General features: G+C 54.9%; 2 protein-coding genes across 5 annotated transcripts in view; one reads left to right on the top strand and one right to left on the bottom strand.

Annotated features, from left to right (window-relative positions):
- Positions 1 to 320: 320 nt before the first annotated feature.
- Positions 321 to 22,866, bottom strand: SZRD1 (SUZ RNA binding domain containing 1). Of its 4 annotated transcripts, none has more exons than XM_040229386.1 (4): positions 22,771 to 22,866; positions 6,168 to 6,217; positions 4,354 to 4,608; positions 321 to 3,388 (listed from the first exon to the last, which is right to left on the bottom strand). In XM_040229386.1, the coding sequence occupies exons 1-4, from the start codon at positions 22,819 to 22,821 to the stop codon at positions 3,286 to 3,288; spliced, it is 459 nt and encodes a 152-aa protein (XP_040085320.1). In that variant the 5' UTR covers positions 22,822 to 22,866; the 3' UTR covers positions 321 to 3,285. The 4 variants fall into 4 exon arrangements, with proteins under 4 accessions (XP_040085320.1, XP_040085321.1, XP_040085324.1 ...); XM_040229387.1 differs by having other exon boundaries at positions 4,354 to 4,605; XM_040229390.1 differs by lacking the exon at positions 6,168 to 6,217.
- Positions 22,867 to 23,474: 608 nt separating this feature from the next.
- Positions 23,475 to 26,756, top strand: part of FBXO42 (F-box protein 42) — a 127,936-nt gene continuing 124,654 nt past the window's right edge. The window contains exon 1 of the mRNA XM_040229383.1: positions 23,475 to 23,963. The gene's annotated coding sequence lies outside the window, so the exon portion shown is untranslated. The remainder of the gene's footprint in view (positions 23,964 to 26,756) is intronic.

Here is a 26,756-nt window from a genome sequence, read left to right as displayed (position 1 = left end):
GACTAGGAGCCCCACAAGGGCAGGAACTCTTCCCCCTGCTTGAAGGGAATGGTGAACATAAGGGATGTGCCTGGGAAAGACCCTGGCCTCTCACACAGGAAGACCCCATGGAAAGGCAGCCGGGGGGGTGGTGGTGGGGAGGCCTCTGGGGGCTGAGACCCAGGGGTCTCCTTCCCTGGGAGTTGACGGGCGTGGGTGCTCGGCCACCCCAGTCCTGTCCCCAGAGCACCCCTCCCTGGGACTGAGCACAGAGCGCCCCCAGCAGTGAAACGCAGCTGCAGCAAAGGTGAGAAGGGCAGAGACCGAAATGAAGACACGGCTTTGACAAGTTTAAAACATGTATTTAAAATACAATTTATAAAATGCCTCATCTGCCAACTCAGGAGCCCGCAGTGCGGGTGGGGTGGGCATGCCCGCCGGACCAGCAGAGCAGGACGGCAGGGGACAGGCTCCCTCCTGGGCCCCCCTGTTCAGACGCCCGAGGGGCCTGCATGCACCCCGGGGGCCACATGGCCGAAAACAGGACCCCGGAGGCTTCCAGAGTCTCTGCCTACCGGGGAGGCTGGGGTGGCCCTGCCGGCCCGTCCCTGAGCAGAGCGTCCCCAGGCGGGGCGAGCAGGGGATGGCGGGGCTGGGCAGGGCGGGGCGGGGGCCCTGGAAGGGCTGAGGGGAGCAGATCGGGTGTTGCCTCCTGCCTGCAGGTGGGGAGCACCCTGACTGAGTGGGTGGAGAAGGGTGGGTCACCAGGCCCAGACCCCCAGCTCCTTTGGTTATAGGCTGACGTCAGAGTAGTGGCTCATGGGAAGCGGTTAGCTGGGAGGTCTGAGGCCTGGCTCGGGGGTCAGGGAGGAGCTGGGGAAGGGGACAGAACCACGGAGGCAGAAAGGGGCAGCAGCCTCAGGTTTCTGCCCCCCTCACCCTCCCTGGGGTTTTCCAAGCCAAAGCCTGCAGCTTACTTTAAAAAAAAAAAAAAAAGCACTTAAGGAAAGTTACAGACAGCTACAAAAAAACCCCCCACAAACACACACACAAAATCCAAACCGTTCTCCCATCTCCCTGCCCACCTCCCCCCAACACAAGAGTTTCCTGTTTCATTTCTTTTCAAACTTTTGCCTGTCACCTCTCCGTCTGGGGAGCCAGGGTAGACTGCTGGTGGGTGGGGGCAGGCACGCGGCGGGCAGAGCCCATCTTTGGCCGGAGGGAGGCGGGAGCGGCAGTCCCCACAACCTCCTCGATCCAGACACCCGCCAGCCGGCCTCCTGGGGCCCCCGCCGAGGGGGGAGTGAGGGCAGCTGGTCCCAACGGTGGGCCCTCAGCACCTCTGGCCTTCCCACCTGCCGACCCCTGGGCCTTCTCCAGCTGAGAAGGACAGTCTCGTCTTGGGCCAGACATCACTGCCACGTGAGGGGTGGGCACTGTCCGTCTCAGGCCCGGAACCCTGGCCAGGGCCGCGGGGCCATGGAGACAGCAGCCTCCCCCTGTGCGCCCTGCGGACAGCCTGTGGCGGCACTCAGCACCCGGCAGGCTCTCACTGAAGCTGCGTCCAGCCATGCGCACACACCGCTTCTGGGCTTCACTCAGAGGTAAGCCTGTGCTGTTCACTAGCTGCTGACTCGGCTGACAGCCAACCTCTGCTCCTAAGGGGCAGACGCAACGGGCCAAGGCTTGCTGGGCCCCGCTGACACCCCCACGGGGTGAGGTGAGGGCAGGCCAACCAAAGGCGGGAGCAAGCCTGAGAGACCTGGCCTGCCACCGTGGCCAGCGCAAGCTGCCCCAACCACAGACGGCACAGCACAGCTCCAAAACTCCTCTGCGGAGCAGGCTGCCTGGCTGGCTGAGGGACGCAAGGCGCAGTGCAACGGGAGAGATCAGAGAGCCTGAGAGGAGCCAGATGGTACGCACACAGCTGCTCTGGGTGGAGCCCTAAGCCTCTTCCATCTCAAAGAGCCAAAGCCAGTCTCCAGCCTTTAAGGGAAAACTGCCTGCATTCCAGGCCCTTGCTCTGGAAAAAGGGTTGGAGGGCAGCCAAGGCGCAGGGGGAACCAGTCTGTGATTACCAACCTTGGCAATGCACAGCTTGTTTTTCCCCAAACGTACTCAGAATGGTTTGCTCCTAAGGTAGTGATTTCACAAGGGAAATGTCCTGGGTACAGTTACCACGCCGATGCCATCAACAGTGATGGCACCCCACAGACACGTGAGAGTTAGTTCTAAGTCTTGCCGGAGCGGGAAAGTCCACCTATGTTCTACCCACACTCAGTAGGAGGCTCAGCGTCCTGGAGTCAGACTGTCTCTGGGCTTCCCTTGTGCTGACAGCGAGACACTGAGCAAGTCTCGCAGCCCTTCTCCTAATGCCAGGAGCGCGGCCTCACCCCCGCCACCTTCCAGAAGCAGCCAGCCTGGCGGCAGGGAGCCACCCTGAGGGGTTTTGGAAGGGGAAGTCTATTCACTTTCTCCATCTCCCAAAATACTAGAGGTGAGGGGCTGGCACCCTCCCCAGGCTCTCTGAGCCTACAGAGCTAGCCCAGTCTGCAGGCAGGGCGCAGAGGCCCTGGGCCGTAGCTGGGGGAGGGAGGTATAGGCATGGGTGCTCATCTGTCCTGGGGGCTGCAGAGCCCAGCCCCATCTGGGCGGCAGTAGGAACACAGAAGCTAAGCTCACCAAAGTCCTATTGGTTAATGTTTCTAGTGAATTTCCCAGAAACACTTTTAAGTAGACTACCAAACTACCCTTTCTCAATTAAAAATTCATTAAACTGCTAAAACCTCTCCCATGCACTTTTTTTTTGTTGCAAATCAAATATTTGTATAAACAAACAAAAATAGGAAGGAAAGAAAAAAAAAAAAAAGAAAGGATATTTTCCCATGGAACCTGCTTTTAAGTGATGAAGACACGCACTTGAGGGTGGTGGACGGGAGTTCTTATCTGCGTTTTGTTATCCCAAATCAATGAGCATGATAAACTGTTATTGCTGGCACTGGCTTTGCCCCAAGTGGCCAAGGGGCACTGCCTGACTCTCTACTGAGTCCCTGGGGGGGGGCCCAACCCTCCTCTAACCCCCACCCTTTCCCTTTCCATTGACTGGGGACAGCCCCTGCAGACACGCCAATCGCAGTGGGAAGAAGGGGAAGGGAGGTCACAGTGCATGGGGGTCAAGGTCACAGTGGGCAGAGCAAAGAAGGGGATCACAGTGCAAGTCAGTCGGTCGCTCCCTCTGCTCGAGCCCAGCGGTCTGCCCCGGCAGCGCGGCCCGGGGCGGGTGGCGGCATCCTCAGCAGCCCGCGCTTATCTGCGCTGTTTGAAGCCTTGGGACCCATCAGGACCCAGAGGCTGTCTGATCACATTGTTGGGCTGCCGGCTGTCTTCCGGCTGGGAGATCCGGGTTGGCCTGAAGGAAAAAGACCAGAGGGAGGCCTGAGAAAGGGCAAAGGAGAGGCCCCCAGATCTTAAAGTCAACTCCTGCATCTGGGGTGGAGGCCAGTGGCTCCCGGCCGACTCTGGCCCCCTGGGTCTGCTTCTCTCACGAGCAGACTCAGCGCACCTGCAAGCTGGGAAGCCTCCGAGAGCAGGTGGGGCAGGGGGTCCCTGAGCGCTAGTGCCCGCAGCACTCTGGAGGCGGGGGGAGTGCCCCGGGGCCCCTGCTGTCCAGGGGCAGCGACGGTGACCACGGAGAGCACGTGTCCCACAGACCTTCGGGGGCCAGGCTCCCCAGAGGCCGGGCTGAGGCTAAGACCTCTGACCAAGGCTCAGCAGTGACCCCGCCCTGCCGCTCCTCCGCTCCTCTCCAAATCACGGGGCTAATGGCTAACTCGTAGGACTGAAGAACTGGAAAAGGATGGACTTCTGCTACTTTGCCAAATGAGGGCTTAGAGGAGAGAGAACGGGAGTCCATCAAAATCATGAAGGCACGGTACAGGTTAGTACTCCAAGCCTCAGAATACCCCTCCCTCCAAAAGAGGCCTCTCGTAGTTAGAAAGAGGATGCTTTAACAGATACTGCTTTACGGGGAGGTGACAGCTGCAGAGGCAAAAATGCCATGAATAAGAAAAGAACTTAGAAAATCCACAAAAGCATCAGAGCGGGCCACATGAGACCCAGAAGATGACATCCGCAACTACCTGCCATTTAATTGTACAGTAAATGGATGAGGCAGGCGATCATCCTCCCGTTTCTTGGATGAGGCGATGAAGACAGAGGGTTAGGCAGGTCTAAGCTAAGCAGAAGGAACGGCAGAGGTGCACTCAAAGCCGGCCAACGCGATTCGAGTCCGCGCTGTAGCCCCTGCGCGGCGCGCCGTCCAGCCCCGCCCCGCAGGCCGCGCTCCTCCCCCGGGGGCGCGGCGGCCACACTCACCGGTCGAGGATGGGCTTCTCCGGCTCCTCCTCGGGGCTGGCGCTGCCCAGGATCCGCTTCCGGGCCTCCGCGTACTCCGCCTCCCGCTGCGCCAGGGACTTGACCGGGAGGGCCGGCCTGCTGGCGGCGCTGGGGCCGCTGAGCACGCCGTTGCTGGTGGGCCTCTTGAGGATGCGGATCTGCGGAGGGGGCCCCGTGGGAAGGCTATCGTCCTGAATCACAATGGGCACTTTGGGAGGAGATTTGGATTTCCTGCTGACGAAGAGCAAACACCGCCTCAGAAGTCCTGTCCGCAATGAGGAGGCCCCAGCGGGCCCCGCCTCACCACCACTCCCCCGCCCAAGCCTAGGCATTAGTCTCTGGCCTCTGACCAGACACTGAACTTCTCACTCATGAAGGGTTTCGCCAAAGCGCAAGCTTGCCTATTAAGCTCACACAGCCCCAGGTCTGCTCCCCAACCCCAGGCGAGGGGGGGCGGGAACACCAGCTCACTCTGAGACTTCTCTCCTCGTGTTCATCACAGTCACAACCACCACAGTTTGGCCCCTGTGGCAAAACATCTCTTGTCCAGAATCCATTGGCCTCAGTTAGAAACCCCAGCTTCCCTACGCAGACCAGAATGTAACAGGCTGGTAGGTGGGAGCCCCTTAGCTTGGGGGTCGGCAAAGCATTCCTTCCCCGTCAAGGTCCCAACATGGGCTCAAACCCGGGCTCCAGGGGGCCGGCCCCGCCGCCCTGACCGGCATCCAGGCGGGACTGGCCACACAGCCCGGCCCTCTGCTGAGGGGCCTGGGCCTCCCGGACGCTGGCGGCCCCTTCGGAAGAGCCCCCGAGCAGAGCCCCTCCCGCCCCCGCAGCAGGGCTCTCCGTCTGCTGGATGCGGCGGGGTTGCGGTCAGGACGATGCAGACGGCGCCTGGCAGCGCTCCAAGGAAAAGCACTGTCCATGGCTGGGGGTGCACGGCGGGCGTGTGCACACAAGGGCGGGGAGGGCAGCAGGGACAGTGGAGAGCGAGGGACCAGGCGGGAAGGGCCACGAAGACCCTCCCCAAGCGGTCACCTAGCTCCTCCTCAGAACCGACAGCCCCAGGGGCCTGCTTTCAGGGTCCTGTTCTCAGGAGGGGTCGGGACGGGGGTGGGGTCTGCCGCCGCGGGGCCTGGAGCGGGTCTGGGGGGACCAGGGCGGGTGGCCAGGGCGCTGGGACCAGGCGCGCAGACAGACGGGGAGCCAGGAAGCCAGTGGGTGGGCAGGCCCCCCCCCCAGCCCCCGGGGACAACTAGGCAAGCCCACAGAGGCCTCTCCTCCTCCCCGCGGGGCGCTGACAGGTCAGCAGGGCCAAGACAGACCGCGCCACCAACCTGCACCTGCTCCGCAAACCCCCCTCTGCTGCCCGAGTGGGGCAAAGCAATCCTTAAAGGTCTTGAAGAACTCCCGAGAACCTTTTCTTCCCGATCCCCTCGTGATGCCCTGAGCCACCAGTCGTGCAGGGCCCAGGGGACTGGCCTGCCTGACCCCCTTGTGTCACAGAGAAGGAAAGTGGCGCCCAGGAGGCAGCGTGCCCACACCTCAGTCAGCCTCCGCGCCCAGCCCGGGCCTGGCACCACCCCCTCTCTGCAGACTGCCTCTCCCGGGCCACTAACGCAGCACGCAGGCGACCCCTGCAGCCTCACTCCCACAGCCACCGTGTCCGACCCTAAAGGGAGCGCTCGCTGCCCGCGAGCCTGGCCTGCCACACCTAACGGCCGGCTGGAGGCGCCACTGACTGCCCGGCGCTCCCGGCAGAGCCCGAGCCTCGGAGCAGACAGCAGCCTTACCTCTCCTTTCGTGTGATCTTCAGTTTTTTTTCCAACCGTCTGTCTATTTCCTAGAGGAAAAAAATGTATATAAAAGGTGGAAAAAATCTCTCTCAAATAAAAACTTACGTCTTTATTTTCAGAGCTAAGGGCAGCGTCCTCTGTGACCAGGGACGACAGTGTGTCCTTAGAAGTCGGGGGTGCAGCCCTCCCTTCACGAGCCTCTGGGGCGTGGGGCCCTGACTCCTTGCAGGTTTGTCCCCCTCCATGCCTGAGGCTGCGTTGAGAGTTCTAGACCTCATCCTTCAACTGGGGTCTCTGCACGGCCTCCAACCAGTCTCCTGGCTGCCAACCTGTCCTTCAAAGAGCCACTCACATCAACTCTCCATACGTGAGCCTGCCTGGGTCATGTCCCCACTGAAGACGCTTCAACTGATCGCCGGTCCGGTCCAAGCCCTACACAAGCCTCCTGCACACACGCCTTCAGCTCCTGTTCCTGTCACACCAACCACAGCAAAACCAAGCTGGCCCGCCCCGCAGCCCGGCGTGTGGTGAGCCTGCCTCCAGTCTCGGCCCCCTGGGAAGCTCCCACAGCTTGAGCGGCTGCCTCTCCTCTCTCAGGTCTCTGTCCCCATACAGGTCATCACCTGTTCCTCAGACACACGCTCTCCCTTCATGAGCCGCGGATCACATATTTTACAATCAATTTTCTTTTTTTTTTTTTTTTACATGTATGGACTAGAACTCTGAGACTAGCACCTAGCAAGAGGCCTGGAACAGAAGAGAAGCTGAGTGCCTGTGCAGCCGGATGGGCGTCGGCGCCCTCCGAGCCTCCGCAGCAGGAGGCTCAGGCTGCTCCAGAGCCTGGAGAGCGAGGCTGCACGTGCGGGACAGGAAAGCGCAGCCCGGCACAGCCCAGGCTCCGGGCTCCTCAGCCGTCCCCCGCGTGCTCTTAAAACACGGCCCAGTCAACCGTGTTCAGGGAGGGCGAGACCATCTAGCTACCGGAGAGGGGCGCAATCATATGCAAAGTTAAGTACTGGTTCTCAACCTGGGGTGACTTTGGTACATTTTTCAGGTGTCATTACTGGATGGGAGGTGTGCTGGCATCCGGTGGGCTAAAATGCCCACCAGGATCCCACTAAAATCCTACAGTGCACAGAACAGCCTCGCAGCAAAGAATCATCTAGCCCCAAAGGTCAGCAGTGAAAAGGCTGAGAAACCCTGGCCTAGTGAGGTGGGTGGGTTTTCAAAGGACTCTAGTACTCGGAAATGTTAAGAACGATGGCCTTACCGAAAAGGTTTTGAAATATTTTTTTCAAAAACTTCAGAGCCCAGAGCTAGTTTTCACAAATTATGTCCTGAAATATAGTTGATGGCTACAGTTCAAGCTGATTAGCTGTTCTGTTCAAATCTTCTACAATCTTATTGATTTGTTTGATCTATAGACTAAAAGAATCAATAATTATTCCTTTTAGTACATTAAAGCTTACCACTGTAAGTGACAACCTCTACTTAAAGTCTATGATCTCACACCCATAAAGCTACTCCAGTTTTGTATCACCTGGAATATATCCCCCCTCCGTCTTTTACTTCCTTTCACGCCCTTATTTTTGTTTCCTGGAAACAGTATGAAGCTAGCCTAATGATACGAAGCTGAATCTAAACTGAATCTGACACTGATATGACTGATGCTGAGTTGTGTTTAACATGTTTTATTTTTATGAAAGCCGCAAACTATATATATTTGCTGCTGCTGCGAAGTCGCTTCAGTCGTGTCCAACTCTGCGCGACCCCATAGACGGCAGCCCACCAGGCTCCCCCGTCCCTGGGATTCTCCAGGCAAGAACACTGGAGTGGGTTGCCATTTCCTTCTCCAATGCATGAAAGTGAAGAGTGAAAGTGAAGTCGCTCAGTCGTGTCCAACTCTTTGCAACCCCATGGACTGCAGCCCACCAGGCTCCTCTGTCCATGGGATTTTCCAGGCAAGAGCACTGGAGTGGGGTGCCATTGCCTTCTCCAAACTATATTTAGGCAAGCATAACAACTTGTATTCTGAGGGCACCTCCAAATCTCTGGACGGGGTAGGAAGCCACAAAAATCAAACCTCACTCAAGCTTGGAACACAACCTGGTGCCCAATGGGTGTCTAATGCTGAACAGACATGGTGCATGGAGGGTTGAGAGAACGAGCTAGATGTTTTCTGTGAACACACAGACATGCGCTCAAAGAAAATCTATGCCCACAGCACCCTCGGTAATGAGATTCTTCTAAACTTCAGGATTAATGACAGTATTACTGCCTGAGTAAACAGTATGTTTCATGTTAGACTAATGCCCATCAACTTTTAAGGGCTTTTCACAAATAACTTGTAGTTTCAAAGTTTGTGTCATTTTGCTACAATCTGAAAATGAGACTTCCTATTCAAGTTCCTCCATCATAAATGCAAGGTTTTACATCCGTGGGATTTAGATGTCTTCAAACGGGTCAGATCAAATGCCTCCAGAGGCGGGCAAGCACCCAAAATCCCTCTGAAGGGAGCACAGTGGCGAGGGGAGGGGGCTCCGAGGGGCCCGGGAGCACATGGCCCACAGACAGGCAGCCACGGCCCGGGGCCTGAAGCTGCTGCTCCAGCGTGATGCGAAAGCTCTACATTTGTAAACTTCATTCCAGGGACTCTGAGGACCAAATACAGGCAAATGGACCTAATAATGGGTTAGCAGGTTTTTAAAAGCACTATGGGAAATACACAAGACGGTGACCGACTCTGAGCGCGCCCATGCAGGCTTCCTCTCAGGAGGGCGCGGCTCCCTTCGTCCTCCAGGGCCCGAGGGAAGCTGGGGAACAGAGGGTGGAGGAGGAGAGCCCTTCAAGAGGGGCACGACGGTCAGTGCACCTCCCCCAACCCCGTTTCCGGTGACACCAACCCCGTGTGAGCCAAAGCGGCTTTTCTCTCTCTGCGTCAGATGAGGGGAAGGTGCTCAGAGAGGCTACAGAGCTGCCCCACGGTCGCAGCGCAGCCCCAGAACTAAGGCCTCTGGAGGCCCGCCGCATGCTGCCGCCCACACGCCGCTCAAGCCCCTGGGAAAGCTGGCGGACACCGAGCCCCGCTTCCTCCCTCCCCCGGATCCTACTCTGCCCCCGCACCCCCTCGGCCGGCAGTGAGGAGGACGGGTTCTGACGCCGACAGCCCTGGTGGAAAGCGGGTCCCGGCCGCCTCGGCTGGCCGGCTGCAGCCTGGCGCGCCCAGGGCCGTGCGCAGGAGGCGGGTGCTCTGCCGGCGGCCCCGCGTCTCCTGCTGGCGTCTGTCCAGGGTCAGGAGTCCATTCTCTCCTTGGACACGCCCTTGCAATCAACGCACTCTCCGACCCCGGCTCTGAGGAGCTGGACCCAGCGGACACTCTCCTACAGGGCACACTACAAGGAGAACGCCAGTCTCCTCCAGAGGCAACAGCCAAAGGGAATCCATCGGTTGCAGAAGGCCTGGGGAAGCGCCTGCTGTGGGCCCCCACAAAGCATCCAGCCAGCTAAGGGCACCTTCCTCTTCCACAGGGATGCACACAGGCCCGGCCCAAGGTCAAGCCTCCTGTGGGAGAGGCCCAACCTCCATGGCTAGTGAAGAAACCCATAAGCTCAGCACTGGAACTCGACTCAGAGAGGAGGGCCCACTGGGGCCCAAGGCAAGTGTGAGGGCAGAAGAGATCACGGGCAAGGGGAGCTCTAGTTCCCACGGCTCCTCCTTCTGGAAAAGCTTTCTATTTCCTCTCGAGTAGCACTGAACAGACTCCAGAAGATGATGCTGGGTCTCCTCTCTCTGGGTCAAACTCCTAAGCAACAGGTCTGCCGTCACCAAGCGTAGGCGGCGCTTCACGTGTGGAGCTACACCTCTGCCAGAGGAGGGCCACGCTGCCTGGTCTGCGAGAACACGCAAACCAGAAAGCAAGCAGCCTAGGGCCGGGGAGCAACGAAGAACCACCGGGGGCAGCAAGGTGCTCCTGGACAGGCTGCTCCTCAGGAGAGACAGAAGGGAGGTCGCCGCCACAAGACGGGTGCAATGAGACGTCAGGGTCTGCAAGTTCAACGCACCCGAGAAAGACGCACAGCCCCACTGGCTGCTGAGGCCCTTAATCTCGCGATGAAGGTGCTCGAGTGAACCTCCAGCAGAAGCTGCGGGCGGATGCACAGGAGCGGAAGGCGACACCGTGACCAGTCTCAACTGAGACCCAGCCAGAACCTTCCAACGGAACAGAGGGCCAGCACATGTGTGCACGGCAGGCAGACGACAGGGAGAGCAGCGCTCCGTAGCACAGAGGCACACGAGGGAGAAAAGAGCAACGCGAGGAGGGAAGAGGGGAGGACAAAGGCAGACGAGAGACACAGACTCCTCGGGCCGTGGAGCAGAGTGCAGGATGGCACCGTTACAGCCGCACTGGCCAAACACAGACTTCACCGCTCCATCTAGGGAAGGCGAAGCCAACCCAGACCCTCCGGTCACCAGGCAGCCGACACAACTGCCAAGAATCTTGTTACCGAATGGAGGTCTGAGAGGTCCTGGCTCTGACTCCGGAAGCACCATCTTTTCATCAGCCTAGTTACGCTCTAAGGGACTTTTTGAGCACAAAGTGTCTCTGTCAGTTGCCATTTCAGAAGTTGGTATTTTCTGATTCTCCTCTCAAATTCAAGGCGAAACGACCGATCTTGGGCTCCCTCTGAACCGCTATGCCCCACAGGCTCACGCAGTCCAGCTCTCCCAAATTGGGAGCCACATACCTGCAGGGAGACCCTGGGGAATGGGATCTGAAGAGACAGCATTCCTCTGAGAAACAGAGCCTGACCGGTCGTGATGAAAAGTCGGGAGAAAATGCCATCAAGGAGTGAACGGTGAGCCCACCTCCCAGTGCGCTCTGGCCCCTGGACTCGCAGGGCAGCCGGCAGGGCCCACCCGGGCCAGCCTCTCTAGGCGCCGGCAGGATGACAGCGCCCAGCACCCGGTGAGCAGACCGCCTCTGCCAGGGCCTCCTGGGGACAGTCTCCCCAGCAAGGCACCTGTGTCTCCACACCACACACCGAGGGGAGTCTGGCTCCTCCCTTGAGGGCCTCAACTGCATTTAGGAAGAAAACAAAATAACTCGCGGGCAGCTGCTGCTCAGTCGCTAAGTTGTGTCCGACCCCGTGGACTGCAGCACGTCAGCCTCTGTGTCTTCCACTGTCCCCCAGACTTTGCTCAAACCCATGTGCATCGAGTTGGTGATGCCAGCCAACCATCTCCTCCTCTGTCGTCCCCTTCTCCTCCTGCCTTCAGTCTTTCCCAGCATCAGGGTCTTTCCCAAAGAGTCAGCTCTTTGCATCAGGTGGCCAAAGGATTGGAGCTTCGGCATCAGTCCTTCCAATGAACATTCAGGGTTGATTTCCTTTAGGATGGACTGGTTTCATGGGTGGAACCAGCAAACTCTGGTCTAAAGCCAGATAAAAAGGTCTCCGTAACTCTTAAAGCACACCCCTGGCTATTTCCAGTCCAGATGTGCAATTCACAAAAGCTTTTCCCAACAACCTTCATATCAACTTCAGTAACGGCGCTTCATCCCTGCCTTTTCCCTCCACATCACTGGCATGGCGGTGACCCGGTCCTGCCCCAGGGGGCTGGCCGTCTCCAATGCCTCTGCCTGCTCACTCCAGGAAGGAGGGCACCCACAGTCGCCTCCCCCAGGTCTGACTTTACAGCCATGCTTCAGGATCCCTGTCAGGTTCAATAACTCCTGAGCAAACACAACTGCGTACATCAGAAAGAGCAAAAGGCAGAATTCAGAAGTTGAGAGGCAAGAGCTGTGGGGCGCAGTGAAGCCGTCAGCTGCCTCTTTAACACAGACTCAGGTTGGTCTGTTTGAAGGTTCCATTTCCCACCAGGCATTCCTCCTTCCTGTTACTCCCACAGCAAGGAAAGACACTCCACTTTAATTATGTGGGTCACTGCAGGGCACAGGATAAAGTCTAAAGCTCCCTCCCTAAGGAAATCTATGCTTTGTTGATGTATCTCAAGGCCATTTTCCTTTTGCTTCACTGTGATTAAAAAAAAAAATAGCTGGAGACAAGCACTTATGGAAAGCCTACAACCTGCCAAGCAGGAGACGCACTAGCAGCTGGGGGCCGAGGCAAGTGAGGCAGCACCTCTGGCGGGGGCCCCGCCAGGCAGAGGCAGAGCAGCCCCGCGGCTGCAGCAGGAGGCACACACACACCGTCGGGAGAGAGAGATGCAGCCCGGGAGAGCCGCACAAAGCCGCGTGGGGAGGCAGAGCGGCAGGGAGAGCAGGGGGAAAGGAAAAAGGGCTTCTTCAACAGAGACGTTCAAGTCTGGAAAGGCATCCGATAATGGGCCCCTCTCTCTACCCTTAGATCAGGCTTAGAAAGTCATCTGCGGTTGCTTCAGCTGCACCCAGAACGGTTCTTATCAGCTTGTATTCATGCTGCTCAAAAAGCTACTGCGGAAAATTAGTAGTAACTCCTAGGGCCAGCAAGGTATGAACTGGAGGAAGTCAGGGGCACCAGAAAGCAGAAAGGGCTCTGGGGCAGCAGGCAGTAAACACCAAACGATTTCTACTTGGTTGGAAGGGACACCCACTTCCTGCTTTCTTTCCCCAGTTCAACAGAGCTTTCCGGATCCCTGTGTGCCTGCCCAGAAGGAGGGAGCCCTTTGGGCACGCTCTCCTCTGCCTCAGATCCAGCTGGGCCACTGTGTGCAGGGGTGCTGTCCTATGTGGCTGGGACGCGCTTGTCACGTGGCCGGTCCAAACCGAGAGGTGCTTTAAGTGCCAAAGACACAGCTGACTTCCCAGTCTCAGTTAAGAAAAAAACTGTAACGCAGCTCATTAATGTATTTTCAATATTGTTTATATGTTGATTTGATACTAGTTTGTATATATTGAATTAAAAAGATTAATCTCATGTGTTTCTTTATACTTTTCAAACACGGCTTCCCGAAAATTTTACGTTACCTCCGTGGCCTGCAGGATACTTCTGCTGGGTAACACTGCTTTAGACCTAACCTTAGAATGAGAAGCATCCCTCCTGTCCATTTCATCTGCCAGCAACTAGTGACTGAGTGCCCGAACGGCCCTGAGGCAATCGCGAAGCAGCTAGCACTCACTCAGGGCTCAGTGTCCGGCTCAGACCCTGCTCTGGGCGACACTCCCCACCTCGCTTCAGTTCAGCTCTCTGCACTTAACTGTCCCTCCCAAACCGCCCTGCACTGCCGCTGAGCTTACTGGTGAATCCCAAACCTTGCTCAGTGCTCCTTCCCTGCGGCATTTTTACAGCTGAAGTAAGCTTTTATCAGTAGAATGGATAAACCATTTTCTTTACTCAGCCTCCCAGACACTGTGATCCCGGTGGTTCCCTCTCACGCTTCGAATTTGATTTCTTCTATAACATAGGTTCCTCTTCCTCTCCCGATCCCTTGAGGTTGGGGAGTTTGCCCCTTCTGTGTCCAGGTTGGCTTATTAAGTGACCTCATCTATTTCCACAGCTTTAAAATCACTCACATACACAGTCCCACTTGGATTTCCAAAGGTACCTCAGCCTACTGTGTCCAAAACCAACTCTTGGTTTCACCCCGTCGCGCAAACCTGCTCCTCCCACCGCATTTCAACAAGTCCGGTCTTCCAGGGCTCAGGCCAGACTCTGGACTCGCCTCTGAGGCCTCTTCACATGCACACCAGCAGATCTCGCTGGTTCTGTTTTCAAAACGTGTGCTGAATTTTCTGAGCGCTCCTGCTGCAGAGACCATCCTAGTCTCAGTTCCGAGCAGTATCCTGATTATTCTCCGTGCTTCCGTTCTTGCCCCTGCAGTGTGTCTGTGCAGAGCACCCAGAATGATCTTTTTACTCTGGGATAACTTTATTTAACTCTTATCACTAGGCAAGGTAGATTTTACTAATCTAATTTTACACACAAGGAAAACAAAGCTGAAAGGGAGTGATGAAACAAAAATTTTAAGGCAAGCTAAAAATTTGAACGGAAGCGTCCCCTGTCCGCAGGTCTCCCCGCCCCCTCCAGCGTGCACTGCGCCATCTGCATAAGCACGAACCAGGCCTTCTCAGCGGCCGCGAGCCTGCTCGACCAGGGACATCCCTGTTTCCGCCGGCATCAGGCCTGTGACTCCTCAGAAGACAATGCTCCTTTCTCGATCGTGGAAGGGGTCAGAATGACCCACCACTTGCCCCGCAGGTACAGACATCTCTGGGGAACTTTATGTATTATGCCAATATATCGATTCCCAAAACACAGGGACTGGTGCAGAACAAACAGGTCAGACAACCTGGGGAGATACTGGGCCACACCTAATGGAAGTTCTCAGCTTAAATACTTACTTACGACCTTGCTACTTGTATTCTACCTATTTTATAAGATTATCATTTTTTAAACTACCAAATGCGTGACTGACCCTTCAACACTATTAATGACGATGAGGTCACCTGAAACAGCTGACCAAAGGTACCGTTCCGTAAGGATACTGGCTGTGATAGCCTGACCCCAGCTGTAGGGAGAAGCAACTAGAGGGAACCATTTCCTGCACCGTAACAGACTAGTAAGCCGGGCAGTCCAGAGGTTTCTGGTTACTGTTAACAGGGCTGAGGCCAGGAGCACATTCAATGGCCTATCAACAAAAGCTTCACCTGACCTGGAGATGAGCATTCCAAGCACTCCGGGCAAACTGTCATAAAATGCCTCCCACACCTTGGCTGGAACTAAGACCAAAAGCAAAAGGCACTGTTGAGTGAGGAATGCCACCCACCGCCCTGTCCTACAGGAGCCATGCCGCCAGGCACACCCTTGGCAAGGAGGCAGGCGGGTCAGGGTGAGGCCCTGTGCTCTGGGGAAACGGGCAGAACTGATCCTCAGACAGCTACCTATTTTCAGGAGAGAAGTTTACCGAGCCGGCTTCTCACATCTCCCCATGCTTGAGAAAAGCACTAAGCCCTAAGACGCCTGTCCCTCGAGAGAGGCAGCAGCTGACGGAGCCGCGCGCCCAGCCACACCCCCCTCAGCACACACGCGGCACCTGGCCCCCCACCTCTCTGAAACTGCTCTCAGAGCGCTCTGAGACTCTCTGACTACAGCCTTCAGGTTGGCTAGAACAACACTTCCCATTAGATTACCGATGAACTGATCACTGACGGTAGGTATGACGTGCCCCCAAATCACACCTGGCACTTGAACTCTTAGCCTAGCCTCCTGATTTCTGTCCTGCCACGGATGGAGAAAGTGGGTTACTGACTGCCCAGGGAAACCTATCCTTTCTTGTTCCTTTTAATAATGAAGACAGCAAGGCTTCTCTCCCAAAGGAAATATCAGACCTACAGACTTTGGGGGATGGAGCAAAGTCTCTATTGCTCCCCGACACCAGGTTTTATTCAGACACCCAAAGACACCTTCACTACAGGTTAGTCAGAATCAGGGCCAGCAGGGGCAGGAAGCACAGTGCTTGGGGGCAGCCAACGGAACAGGCAGGACAACAGGGGCACAGGAGGGGGGTCGACAGGGTGGGGCCGTGGGGAGCAAGCCAGACCAGGGAAAGGCATGCAGATCCAACATGCAGAACGCAACGGGCGCCCCCAGCAGTCCACAGGCTACAGGTGACCCGAGGCCATCAGTGTGAGCTGCGGATACAGGGGCCCGAGAGCGCAGGGCTGTTCCATTTCCCCTCCACATCCTCTCTCTCCACTTGGCCAGATGTTAAACAGTTATTCCCACTTATAATCAAGATTTCAAGGCACTCCCTGGTGGTCTAGTGGTTAGGACTTGATGCTTTCACTGCTGAGGGCCTGGGTTCAATCCCTGGTCGGGGAACCCACACGCATCGAAGCACAGCTCAAAAAAAGAAAAGAAAAAAAAAGATTTCAACCAGCATCTCACAGTCACTGCTGTTAGCATCAGAACCAACAGCAGCACTGTCTTTCTGGCTCTGGAGCACTGAGCTCAAGTTTCTCAGATACACAAAACGCATGAGCTCATCATCCAGGCTACAGAAGCAGGTCAATCCCAGGCGAGAGACACACAACCGCACAGGAACCAGCAACCGAGCGCCGGAAAGCATTCAACTAGTTAGTTCTCTGCCAAGAAGCAACGGTAAACAGACCGTCCAGCAAGGCCCTGAAGCGCAGGCGCAGGGTGCCAGCAGCCTCAGCTGGGCCGCCCGCGGGCGCCCCTGTCCCACACAGGCCACTGGCTCACGGAGACAGAGGGGACGCGCCCTCAGGAGGCTGCCGAAGGAGCCCTGCCAGGTGGCTGTGGGAGTTCCCAGGTTTACAGGCTCTGCTCATTCACCAGAGACACGCAACTCAGCAGCAGCAACAGAACGGACGGCTGGAGGGTCACAGATGCACTTATAATCTAAGAAGGCCAGAGCACAGGGGCTGGACATGTGGCTCTCAAGGTCTACGAAGAGCAATGCCAGTCCTGACCTTTTCAGACTCTAGTCAAAACTGTCCTCATAGTCTCATCGAAGGATCACACCCCTGAAGATGCCATTTCAACTGCATTTTAACAAGGTTCACTACTCCTTTTAGAAAGGAAAGACTGCTTCCTGTATTCATTTTGTAAGGGAAAGTTTTGGGTGTGGAGGAGAGGATGACTTACTGTGAGGGACATTTTTAAATGCCTTACCCTCAGGGATAAGATCCTTTATGTACACAGAGACCACTGTTAGGATTTGTTGCTAACTTCTGTGGCTGCTGGCTTTAATCTTTATCCTGCACAGAGCTTAGCTGGGTGGTAAGGAGAAGGATGCTTGGTGGAGGCGAGCAGAGTTTGGAAACCAGTTGGGAAGAGCAATCTCTATAGTAACCACTTAAGAAAAACCAATTTCATTCTGTATTTTGGCCACAGATATACATAGCTAAACTTGATCTCCTAGGAAACCAACAAGTCCGCAGCTATTGTGACAGGAAAACAATTTCTGTGTCCGTGGAAAGTGCGCAGGAAAGAACCCGCTCTGCTTGTGAAGGGGCCACCGGATATGGCCTTAAACAGACACGAACCGTGGGGCCACTGCAGCACAGAGGGGACAGTGGGAAAGAGGGCTGGCTCCAAGCAGACTGGCGCCACCAGATCCAGACCGACAGCGCGTCTTCTCTGGAAGGACCTGACCAAAGCTTTAGAAAGACACACGGCTCTGTCCTGTCGCAGAAGGAAAAGCAACTTTCCAAATTCCAACCCACAGCAACCATGGCAGCTCTCTTGTACACCCAGAGGACACTGGGAACAAGACCCCCATGCAGCCCCAAAGAGGAGCGCTGAGCAGTTACGAGTGAAAAGCTCACTATTCTTTCTCTGAAATCACAGTGGAACATCTTTTTTCCAGAGTCCCAGGCACAGGCTGCTCAGCACAATCATGTCTCAACTAGCCAACCGCTTTACAGAAAGGCCCTCTGAAGACGTCAGTCCCGCGAGCTCAGTCTTTCCATAAGGAGCAGAGACAGCTCAGCAATGGCTCCTGCGGCCACGCTACGCCTGGGTCTGTGCTCTCTGATACTGCAAATCTTAAATGCCTTCTTTACTGTAACACAGACAGAAGGAAATCGGCACCAGGTAGCCCCCAAATAACTAGTATTTGCCCTTATCCACACCCAGTGCACACCCTCTGCGATGACAGCGATTCCAGGCAGCACTGAAGACCCCAAAGTGAGGCAGGCAGCCCTGCTTCAGGGAGAATGGTCTCTTCTCTAAAGAAAGCTAAGCAAATCAAAGCTCCCATCTTTTAAATTAAAATCTAACTATGGGGACTTTCCTGGTGGCCCAGTGTTGAAGAAGACATCTTCCAGTGCAGGGGACGTGGGTTCGATCCCTGGTCAGGGAACTAAGATCCCACACGCCGCGGGGCAACTAAGCCCCCACGGCGCAACTAGCGAGGCCAGTGCGCAGCAGCCACTGGGCCCGCACTCCAGAACGAGAGAGGCCCTTGCTCCACAACGGGAAAGAAGCCCCTGCACGCCGCAGCTAGAGAAAGCACACACACGGCAGCAACAAGCACAAACCTCGCTCCTCTCCTAAAAAAGAAAGAGCCTCCAACACTCTGCTTTGCTTTCGGACAAAGTCCAAGCTCTCCAGAACCGTGTAGAGGAGGCTCTTCCAGACGGGCCCCTGCATACCTCTCGGGCCTTGGCTCTTTCCCGTCTGCCCTGCCAATGCCCCACCCTCCAGCAGAGGAACTCCTGCAGCTCTGCCAACGCTGCACGCTCTTCTCTCGCTGCCTCCCGGCCCGAGTGCACTGGTCCCACTCTACCTGCCCTCCCAGACTTGCCAGTGTTCAATTCAACTGGGCCTTGGAAGCTTACTTTGGGCGTCACCTTCCTTACAAGACTGTCTCTGATCCCAGCCCCAGGACCCCATCTATACCTCTTCCAAAGAAAGTGCTGCCTCCTTGCCTCCTCACTGGACTGTGCCTGGGACCTGGAACACAGCAAGTATTCCATGCTCACTGACACCTTACCAAGACTCACATACCACATGCTATCGCTGAAGGGCTAATGTTCAGATGACTGGCTCAATGAGAGTAGAAAGTAAACATAAATTCTTAGTCCAGAAGACCACTATCCTTGAACTTAAGATACACTTTCTTCCAACTAGCTACATGACTTCAGAGGGCAACTTCTGAGAGGCAACGAAATGAGAAAGGTTGCCAAAGCTTGATGTTAACTACCAGTTCAATCCCATTTATGTACCATCGTCCTTCCCCCAGGACTGGGCTAGCTCATTGCCAATAAGATGGAGTAGACTGTGTCTTTTTTGAGTGTCTAAACAACTGAACATAAAGCTTCAATCAAACAATCAGAAATATGAACCTGCGTCCATCAACTAGCTTTTAGAAATGTTTTTATTTTTACACTTTTTCCCTTCTCCCTTTTCTTTCTCTAACTTCTATCCCATGCTTGCACAGTAATAATTAATCAGTACCAGATGTCTTAAGAATGTAATGTCTTAAAAATGTAACCTCTGATAATATCACTGATGCACAAGTCTAAGTTATTTTCAAAACAAGATGACCTCTGCAGGTTCCACATCCGGACCACCAGGTCACAGACCACTGGGTATGAGGCACAGATGGCCTGGTTCCTGGAATGATGATTAAGAAATATCACAACAGAATGATTAACCACCAGCTTCCCCTCCCTTTCCCCTTTAGAAACTCCTCATTAGGGAATTCCCTGGCAGTCCAGGGGCTGGGACTCTGCGCTCTCACCATGGAGGGCTGGGGTTCAATCGCTGCTTGGGGAACCAAGACCCCACAGGCCATGAGGCACAGCCAAGACAAAACAAAAAACCCTCCCATCTAAACAACCAAGCTGGTGTGGATGTGAGACTTGTCTCCGACTTCCGTGCAGTCAAATCCTAATTCTGCTGCACACACCTTGCTTTGCTATAGCCTGGGAACATGAGCTCTTTTCATATTGAGCAAGCTGTTAACCTGATTTGGGGGAAAATATGAAGATTACATGGAGAAGGAAATGGCACCCCACTCCAGTACTCTTGCCTGGAAAATCCCATGGAAGGAGGAGCCTGGCAGGCTACAGTCCATGGGGTTGCAAAGAGTCTTCACTTTCACTTCTATGAAGGTTACAAAATGCACTATTTGTCCTCAAAATGTGCTTAAGATAAGGACACAACTTAGAGTCTGAATCAACATTAACTCAATTCTACATTTTTATTTCTCCCAAAGGCAGTATATTTTTAAAGAATCACTTCCCTGACGGAATATAAGTCGTATTTTTTAAACTGTCTTTTCTCTTTTCTGACGCTGTAACCCCTTGGGAGAATAGGTCAAGGGACAGCTTTATCTCAGGTAAGTGTTCACTATACTAACTGAAAGCAAAAAGCAGTCTATTTACAGGGTATTGGAGATGTTTCTCAGTCAGTCTTCCCCCAAAGGACACAACAGGACTTGATACTGAGTGTTCTGAAAAAACCAGAAACAATGACCTCAGATGTCCTGACAAACAAGAAAGAAATTCTAGCAGGATGGCAAAATTCTTTGTGGTGTCAGAGAACAGGAATCACCAAAAACCTCTACTTTCAAGGATTAGAACTCTAGATTACATAAAGTTTAAATGCTCACGTTTAGAATGAGTCAACCCCCATTTGCTAGCCTCGCAATCCCAGTGTTTTTATTTTGGCAAGGGGAGGTGTGTGTGTGTGTGTAATTTAATTCTCATTACCGTATCACAGTTGAGAGACAGGGTAACCTGAAGCTAAGGCTTTTACATACTCAGCTGGCTACATCTGAGAAACACTGTACAGTCAGTTTCCCTATGATGCAGACATCAGGTCTCATCCCCTCCTTCAAAAGTGCACATTTACAAGACTCTCAATGAAATTCGCAAAGGGAATCGGATTCATGGGAGCCTTCAAGTATAAGCCCAAAGCAAACATATTAAAAATAAAAGTCAATGCCCAACTCCCAAACTGTCCATAGATCTCCAGGTGGGAGGCAGCAGAATGTGAGAGAAAGAGTCCAGATTTGGAGTCAGACAGGTCACATCCCAGCTTCCGGATTACTATCTATGTGCCCTTGAACCAGATAGGTTTCCCTACATCTCAGTTTCCTTACTTATTATCCTATAGAGGATAATACCTCCACAGGGTGTTCCAATAAAAGCTATACAAAGGAACTTGCATCGTGGCAGTACTGCTCACGATGTCAGTGTGACAAGGCTGGGCTCCATTTCTCTACCTGGCACTTATGAAGGGTTTAGTACAAAGAATCCTGGATGAGCACCAGAAAGGTCCAAGTTAGATTTGACATCTCTGGGGTCTGTTCAGCTATAGCGTTGAGAGTGGGCTAGCTTATCTCTAACCCCTCTACAGCTTCTCAAAAACTAAAGCAATCCTCAGTTTCTGGACCCTACATTCATTTTTTGTTCATTTTCTTCTTTAACATGAGAAACTCATGTACCTTTGAAACAGGCGAGGAAAAAAAACAAAGAAAGGACAAGATTCTCAAGAAACTTATCATTTGAGTCACATTCAAATTGTAGGCCAAGCTCTTTCGCAGGGAGCAGAAGGAGGGGTTCTGAATGATTCACTCACATCCGTAGGCAGTAAACGCCTCTACCGGGAGATTGTGAATTCTCTGGCACAAACTCGCTGCTGAGCACGCTGTCTAGCACAGAGCAGACACTCCAAACTGCTTGTTGAACGAACAAATACCCGGCCGGCTGACAGCTGCTGCTCCTCAAAAAAATCTTTTCACTGCTCTCCTTACTCAAGTCAAAATTCGAAAAAGATGGTCTAAGAATTGTACTCAATACCTTCTGAACGAGTTAATTCTTCAAATCCTCAATTATGCTAAGTGGGAAACAAACACCCTGAGAGATGCTGAACCACCACTGGGAAACTTCAAGGCCAAAGGGTCAACATTAAGGGGATGCTAAGGGAGAGGTCCGTTCTCGGCCTCCTCAAGCGCTGACAAGCACCCTCAAAGCTTGGGGAGAGGGGGAGCCCGGCTCCTGTCGTTCTACCCCGACTTCCCTCCTAGCTCAGTCGGTAAAGAATCTGCCTGCAACACAGGAGACCCGGGTTCGATCCCTGGGTCGGGAAGATCCCCTGGAGAGGAAATGGCAACCCACTCCAGTGTTCTTGCCTCGAGAATCCGATGGACAGAGGAGCCTGGGGTCGCAAGAGTCGGACAACTGAGCGACTGAGCCACACTCGGCTCTCCACGCCCTATTCCGGATACACAGAGCTCCCGGGGCATGAACAGATACGAACACGCGAGCCCCCAAAGACCTCACACCTTCAGCAGGGTCACCACGGACTCACACACTCTGAAAACGCCAAATTAAACACGAACCAAGTCGAACTGGCTGCTCCAGCTTGCGATCAACTATCTTCGCACAGCTTGTGGAGGCAAACAAGAGCCCCCAAAGCGAGGAGCCGGACGGTCCATCCCCGCTCCGCGCCGGGGCAGCGGCTGCCTCCCGCAGCGCGCCCCTGCCCCCGGCGGCCACTCCTCGAGGTCCCCCGGGGCTCGCGCCCGCGGGAGAGGGGCTGCCGCCGGGGCGCTCCCAGTCAAACTGAAAGAGGAAAGAAACCCTGACTCGCCCACCGTGGCGGACGGCAGGGAGCAGCGGGCGCCCCGGCAGAGCCGAGGGTCCCGCAGTGACTGCGTTTCCTCCCGCCCTTCTCCGGGCCCCGCCTGCCGCCCCGCAGCGCGCACTCCTCCCCACACGGAGCGTCGCGCCCCATCAGGGCGCAGGAACTTTAAAATGGTGCCCTGGGCGCGGGGTGGGGGTGGGGGTCCGACGGGGAGAGGAAGGCCCGGAGGAGCCCGGGGCGGGCCGGCGGGCGCCCGGCAGAGAGGCCCCGGGCGGCGGGTGGGGCGCCCCGGCGGCGCGCACGTCGGGCCCGCGGGCAGCGGGGGAAGGAGGCGCACCGGGCCGAGGTGGAGGAGAAATGGAACGCGGCCCCTTTAAGAGGCCTGCGCGGCGCTCGGGGGCCAGGGGCCTCTCCTTCATCCCTGGCCCGGCGTGTGGGGCACTTCCTCGGGGAGAACCATCCCCAGACCCGCTCCCCGGAGGCTTCCCTCACGCCAGGTCCCGCCCGGCCCAGCCCCGGGGCGGCGGCTCCTCCTTACCCCGCTGTCGGCCGCCTCCTCCCAGCTTTCAGCGACCTCCTCATCTTCCATCTTACTCGTCGCTTTCCCTCCTCCCCCCCACCCCTCCGTGCGCCTGCGCCCTGAAGCGCGTCTCCGTCGCGGGCGCCTGCACGCAGGGCTTTGCTCAATGAACCCCGCCCCCGGCCAAGGCCGGAAGAGGCTCCGGTCCAAGGCCCAGGAGCCTCGGGGAAGCCATCTTGAGAGAGGGCAGAGAAACCAGAAGGTTGCCATTTTTCTTAAGGGCGACGTGTACTGAATGGGAGTCCCTGTGAAGTCATCGTCTTGAGTACGGGAAGTGTGTTCTTCGGAACTATCTTTTCTAAGGGCAAACAATTTACTTTTTTAAGTTATAGTTTTCATAACCTGGAGATTATGTTTTTTCAAAATTCTCAAAACATTTTTACACCTCAAAGAATGAAGCAGGAAGTAAAACACTGACCAGTTTAAACTGGTTTTGACTCTTTAAATAGGCTTATTTATTAACCAAACCTTGGAGAAGGAAATGGCAATCCACTCCAGTATTCTTGCTTGGAAAATCCCATGGACGGAGGAGCCTGGTGGGGTACAGTCCAGGGGCTCGCAAAGAGTCGGACACGACTGAGCGACTTCACTTAATCAAACCTTGAGGGCTTACAGAGACAGCACTGCGCATGTGCAAGACGGGAACCCGTGTTTCCAGGATGACCAAGACTCTTCAGTCCAGGGAGCCGCAGTAGAAGTGGTCGCCATCGGACCCCTTAAGCCGGTGAAGCCAGAAGTCCTGCAGTGAGGAAACTCCGGCTTCCGGCTGCCGTGGTACCTCGTTAACCATATATGGACTGCTTTGAAAACTAGCCAATCAGCTTGTGCCAAGTTCGAATTTTCCCTAGCTCCTTCAATTTTGCCCCAAACCGCGGCGCGGAGAGACAGAGTTCAGCCCAGTTTCCTGTCTCCTTGCTGGTCGACCTCGCAACAAAGCTCTTTCTTTTCTCGAAAGACGACCGTGCGGTCGTCTGGCTGAGGCCCTGTAGCCCCGGGCTGGGTGGAGGTCCTCGCCGCAGACCCTGCGTGGACACCTAGCGCGACTTGTCTAGGGACTGCTGTCGGGTTCCTGCTTCCGGCCGCAGAGGCGCTCCCGGCTCCTCCGCGCTCCTTTCATTTTTGGGGAGAGAGACAGCTCCTGGATCTTTTGGGTGAGTAACCTCGTAAAAACGCGCTTCTGTGTAAGTTGTCCATTGACGGCATCAGGGCTATGGGTTAGAGTCCCACTCTAAGGGAGGCTGTCTACAAGGGTACAGCGCCTGCGGAGAGCGAAGATTCAGTTCCTCGTCGTGGAACTAAGATCCCAGGAGCCGGCCAAAAAAATGAAAACGCTTACAGCCGCTGAGGTACTCAAAAGTTCGGATTAGAGTCCCAGGCCCTTAACTTTGTCAGTGTCTGATTGTTTCATTTGTTAGGAATTGGCTAGTAGGGTTAAATTGGATGGTCACAGAAAAACTTTACTGAATCTGTATCCTGCCGTTTTGCTGTGGTCATCCTGAAGAAAACAAGCCTTCTAAAATGGGGAATGGTAACAGCGTACCTGACGACACTCCCTTGAAAAGTGTTCTTCAAGGTTGGTCAAGGGTTAGCTCTAAGCCGATGAAAAAGAAGAAGATGCTTTACTTGTGTAACACCGTCTGGCCCACATATCAGCTGGAGTCAGGGGAGAAGTGGCCCCAGCATGGGTCTTTGAACTATAATACTATTTTACAATTGGACTTGTTTTGTAAGAGACAGAAAAAATGGGAAGAAATCCAGTATGTACAATCATTTATGACTTTATATCAGAGGAGAAATTGGTATAAGGAAATTAATGAGAACACGATCACGATGGGTCAGAGGGAAGACTCTCAGGAAAGGTCTCTTTTACCTGAGTCAAGGTCAAATGATGACCTAGTCCCTTCATCACCACCTGTTGCAGTAGCCCGACGGCCTGCTGCTGCCTCAGTGCCTCCTCCAGCAGCCTGTCCCTCGGCACCTCGTCGCCCAGCGCCTCGTCCCCCGGCGCCTCCTCCGGCAGCCTGTCCCCCGGCGCCTCCTCCGGTGCCTCCTCCGGCAGCCTGTCCCCCGGCGCCTCCTCCGGTGCCTCCTCCAGCAGCCTGTCCCCCGGCGCCTCCTCTGGCGCCTCCTCCAGCAGCCTGTCCCCCGGCGCCTCCTCCGGCAGCCTGTCCCCCGGCACCTCGTCCCCCGGCGCCTCCTCCAGCAGCTCCTCCCTCGGTGGCCCCTGCCTCGGTGCCCCCTGCCTCGGTGCCCCCTCCCTCGCCAGCTCTTGTGCTAGCCCTTTCGTCCACACCGCTGGTGGCTCCCTTGCCTTGTGAAGCTGGCCTTCCTGCAGGCAGTGCCAAGGGGTCTACCAGTCTTCCTCAGGCTGCTGGCCCGGCTCTGTACTCAGCCGTAGCAGATGGTCACGAAGGCACGGTCTCGCTTCTCTGTCCCCGTCAGGGTACTCAGTTTGGCCCAGGGAACACTCTACCTCAGGCAAAGCGATTTCTGTTCAGGGAGGTCCCTGCTGTCTTAGATGACCGAGGCCAGTCTAGAGCACATGGAGAGATCCATCATGGTTTATCAGGAGTAGATTTATTTAATTATAGAGCTAAAATGCCATCTTATCAGGATGATCCCAGGAAGATGGAGCGTCTCTTTAAAGGCATTTTTGCTGTTTATCATCCTAACTGGGCTACGATACAGGTCCTCTTGAATAGTCTCCTCAGTGCAGAGGAGCGCAGCATCGTATTAGAGAAGGCCCGTCAGGAGGCTGAAAGGCTCCGTGAGATACACCCAGAGAGTCCAGTCAGAACTTCAGCAGAGCAGGCTCTTCCTGGAGCTGAACCAGGATGGGACCCCAGTGATCCAGGAGATCAAGCGAGGCTGGATCATTATAAAGATTGTTTAATGATTGGACTGCAAAAGGGGGCAAACAACTTCAAGAGGGTCCAGAACGTAAGGCAAGGGCAGGAGGAGGGCCCATACCCCTTTCTTGAAAGGCTTCATGAGGCTTTCCGAAAATATACTGACATTGATCCCGAACACCCAAATAACATGGGACTGGTCAATTTAACCTTTATCAGTCAGAGTGCCCCAGATATAAGAAGAAAACTACAGCAACTAGAAGAGGGACCATGCTTGCCAACGGCTCAGTTGCTTGAGATTGCTCTTGAGGTGTTCAGAGGCCGACTCCGCATTCGAGGAAAGCGGGAGCAGTGCGTCTCGAGGAGGGCTGCTCTGCTCAGCCGTGACCCACCAAGGCCCAGCAGGGCATCGGCAGGAAGGAGCAGACGGCCGCTGGGACGGCCCCAGGGGCCTCCAAAACCCAGCCGAAGAGGCCATCCGTTTGTTGGGCCTCAACAATGTGCCTTTTGTAAACAGGAAGGACATTGGAAACGGGAGTGTCCCCAAAACAGATGCGGCCCCCTCTTCCCCAGGACAACATACATCAATGGTGTATCTGGGAAAGTTGCTCAGAAACCTTTTCTACAGAGGCTCCAATGTCACATAGAGAAAACATCTATAAAGTACAGCTTTATGTATGAGCCGGAATGTCATAGTCCCTTGTCAGGACCAGAGGTACTAAAAAATTTAAATGACCAAGTGGGTTTCTCAGCAGAAAAAGTAGACACCAAAGTACTTCCAGGTCAAGATTTCACCCTCCAAGCTGCACCATTACAATTGGGAGACAAGACTCCATCAGATGTCCCTGAAGAAATTTTACAAAAGATAAGAGCAGACGTTTGGGCTGATGGGACACCAGGAAGAGCCAAGACAGCTGACCCAGTAGTAGTCAAACTCCGTCCAGGTGCCCAGGTTCCAAAGTTAACGCAGCCCCCTTTGAAAAGAGACGTAAAGGAAGGCATAAAGCCTCTGATAAACACCCTTCTTAAATGCCAATTAATTCAACCGTGCCAGTCCCCATACACCCTTCTTAAATGCCGGTTAGTTCAACCATG

This window comes from Oryx dammah, unplaced genomic scaffold, assembly GCF_014754425.2.
Source record: "Oryx dammah isolate SB20612 unplaced genomic scaffold, SCBI_Odam_1.1 HiC_scaffold_27, whole genome shotgun sequence".
In the NCBI taxonomy this organism is placed as follows: domain Eukaryota; kingdom Metazoa; phylum Chordata; class Mammalia; order Artiodactyla; family Bovidae; genus Oryx; species Oryx dammah.
The sequence above is the reverse complement of the archived record's forward strand: the minus strand, read 5'-3'. Positions and strand labels throughout refer to the sequence as shown.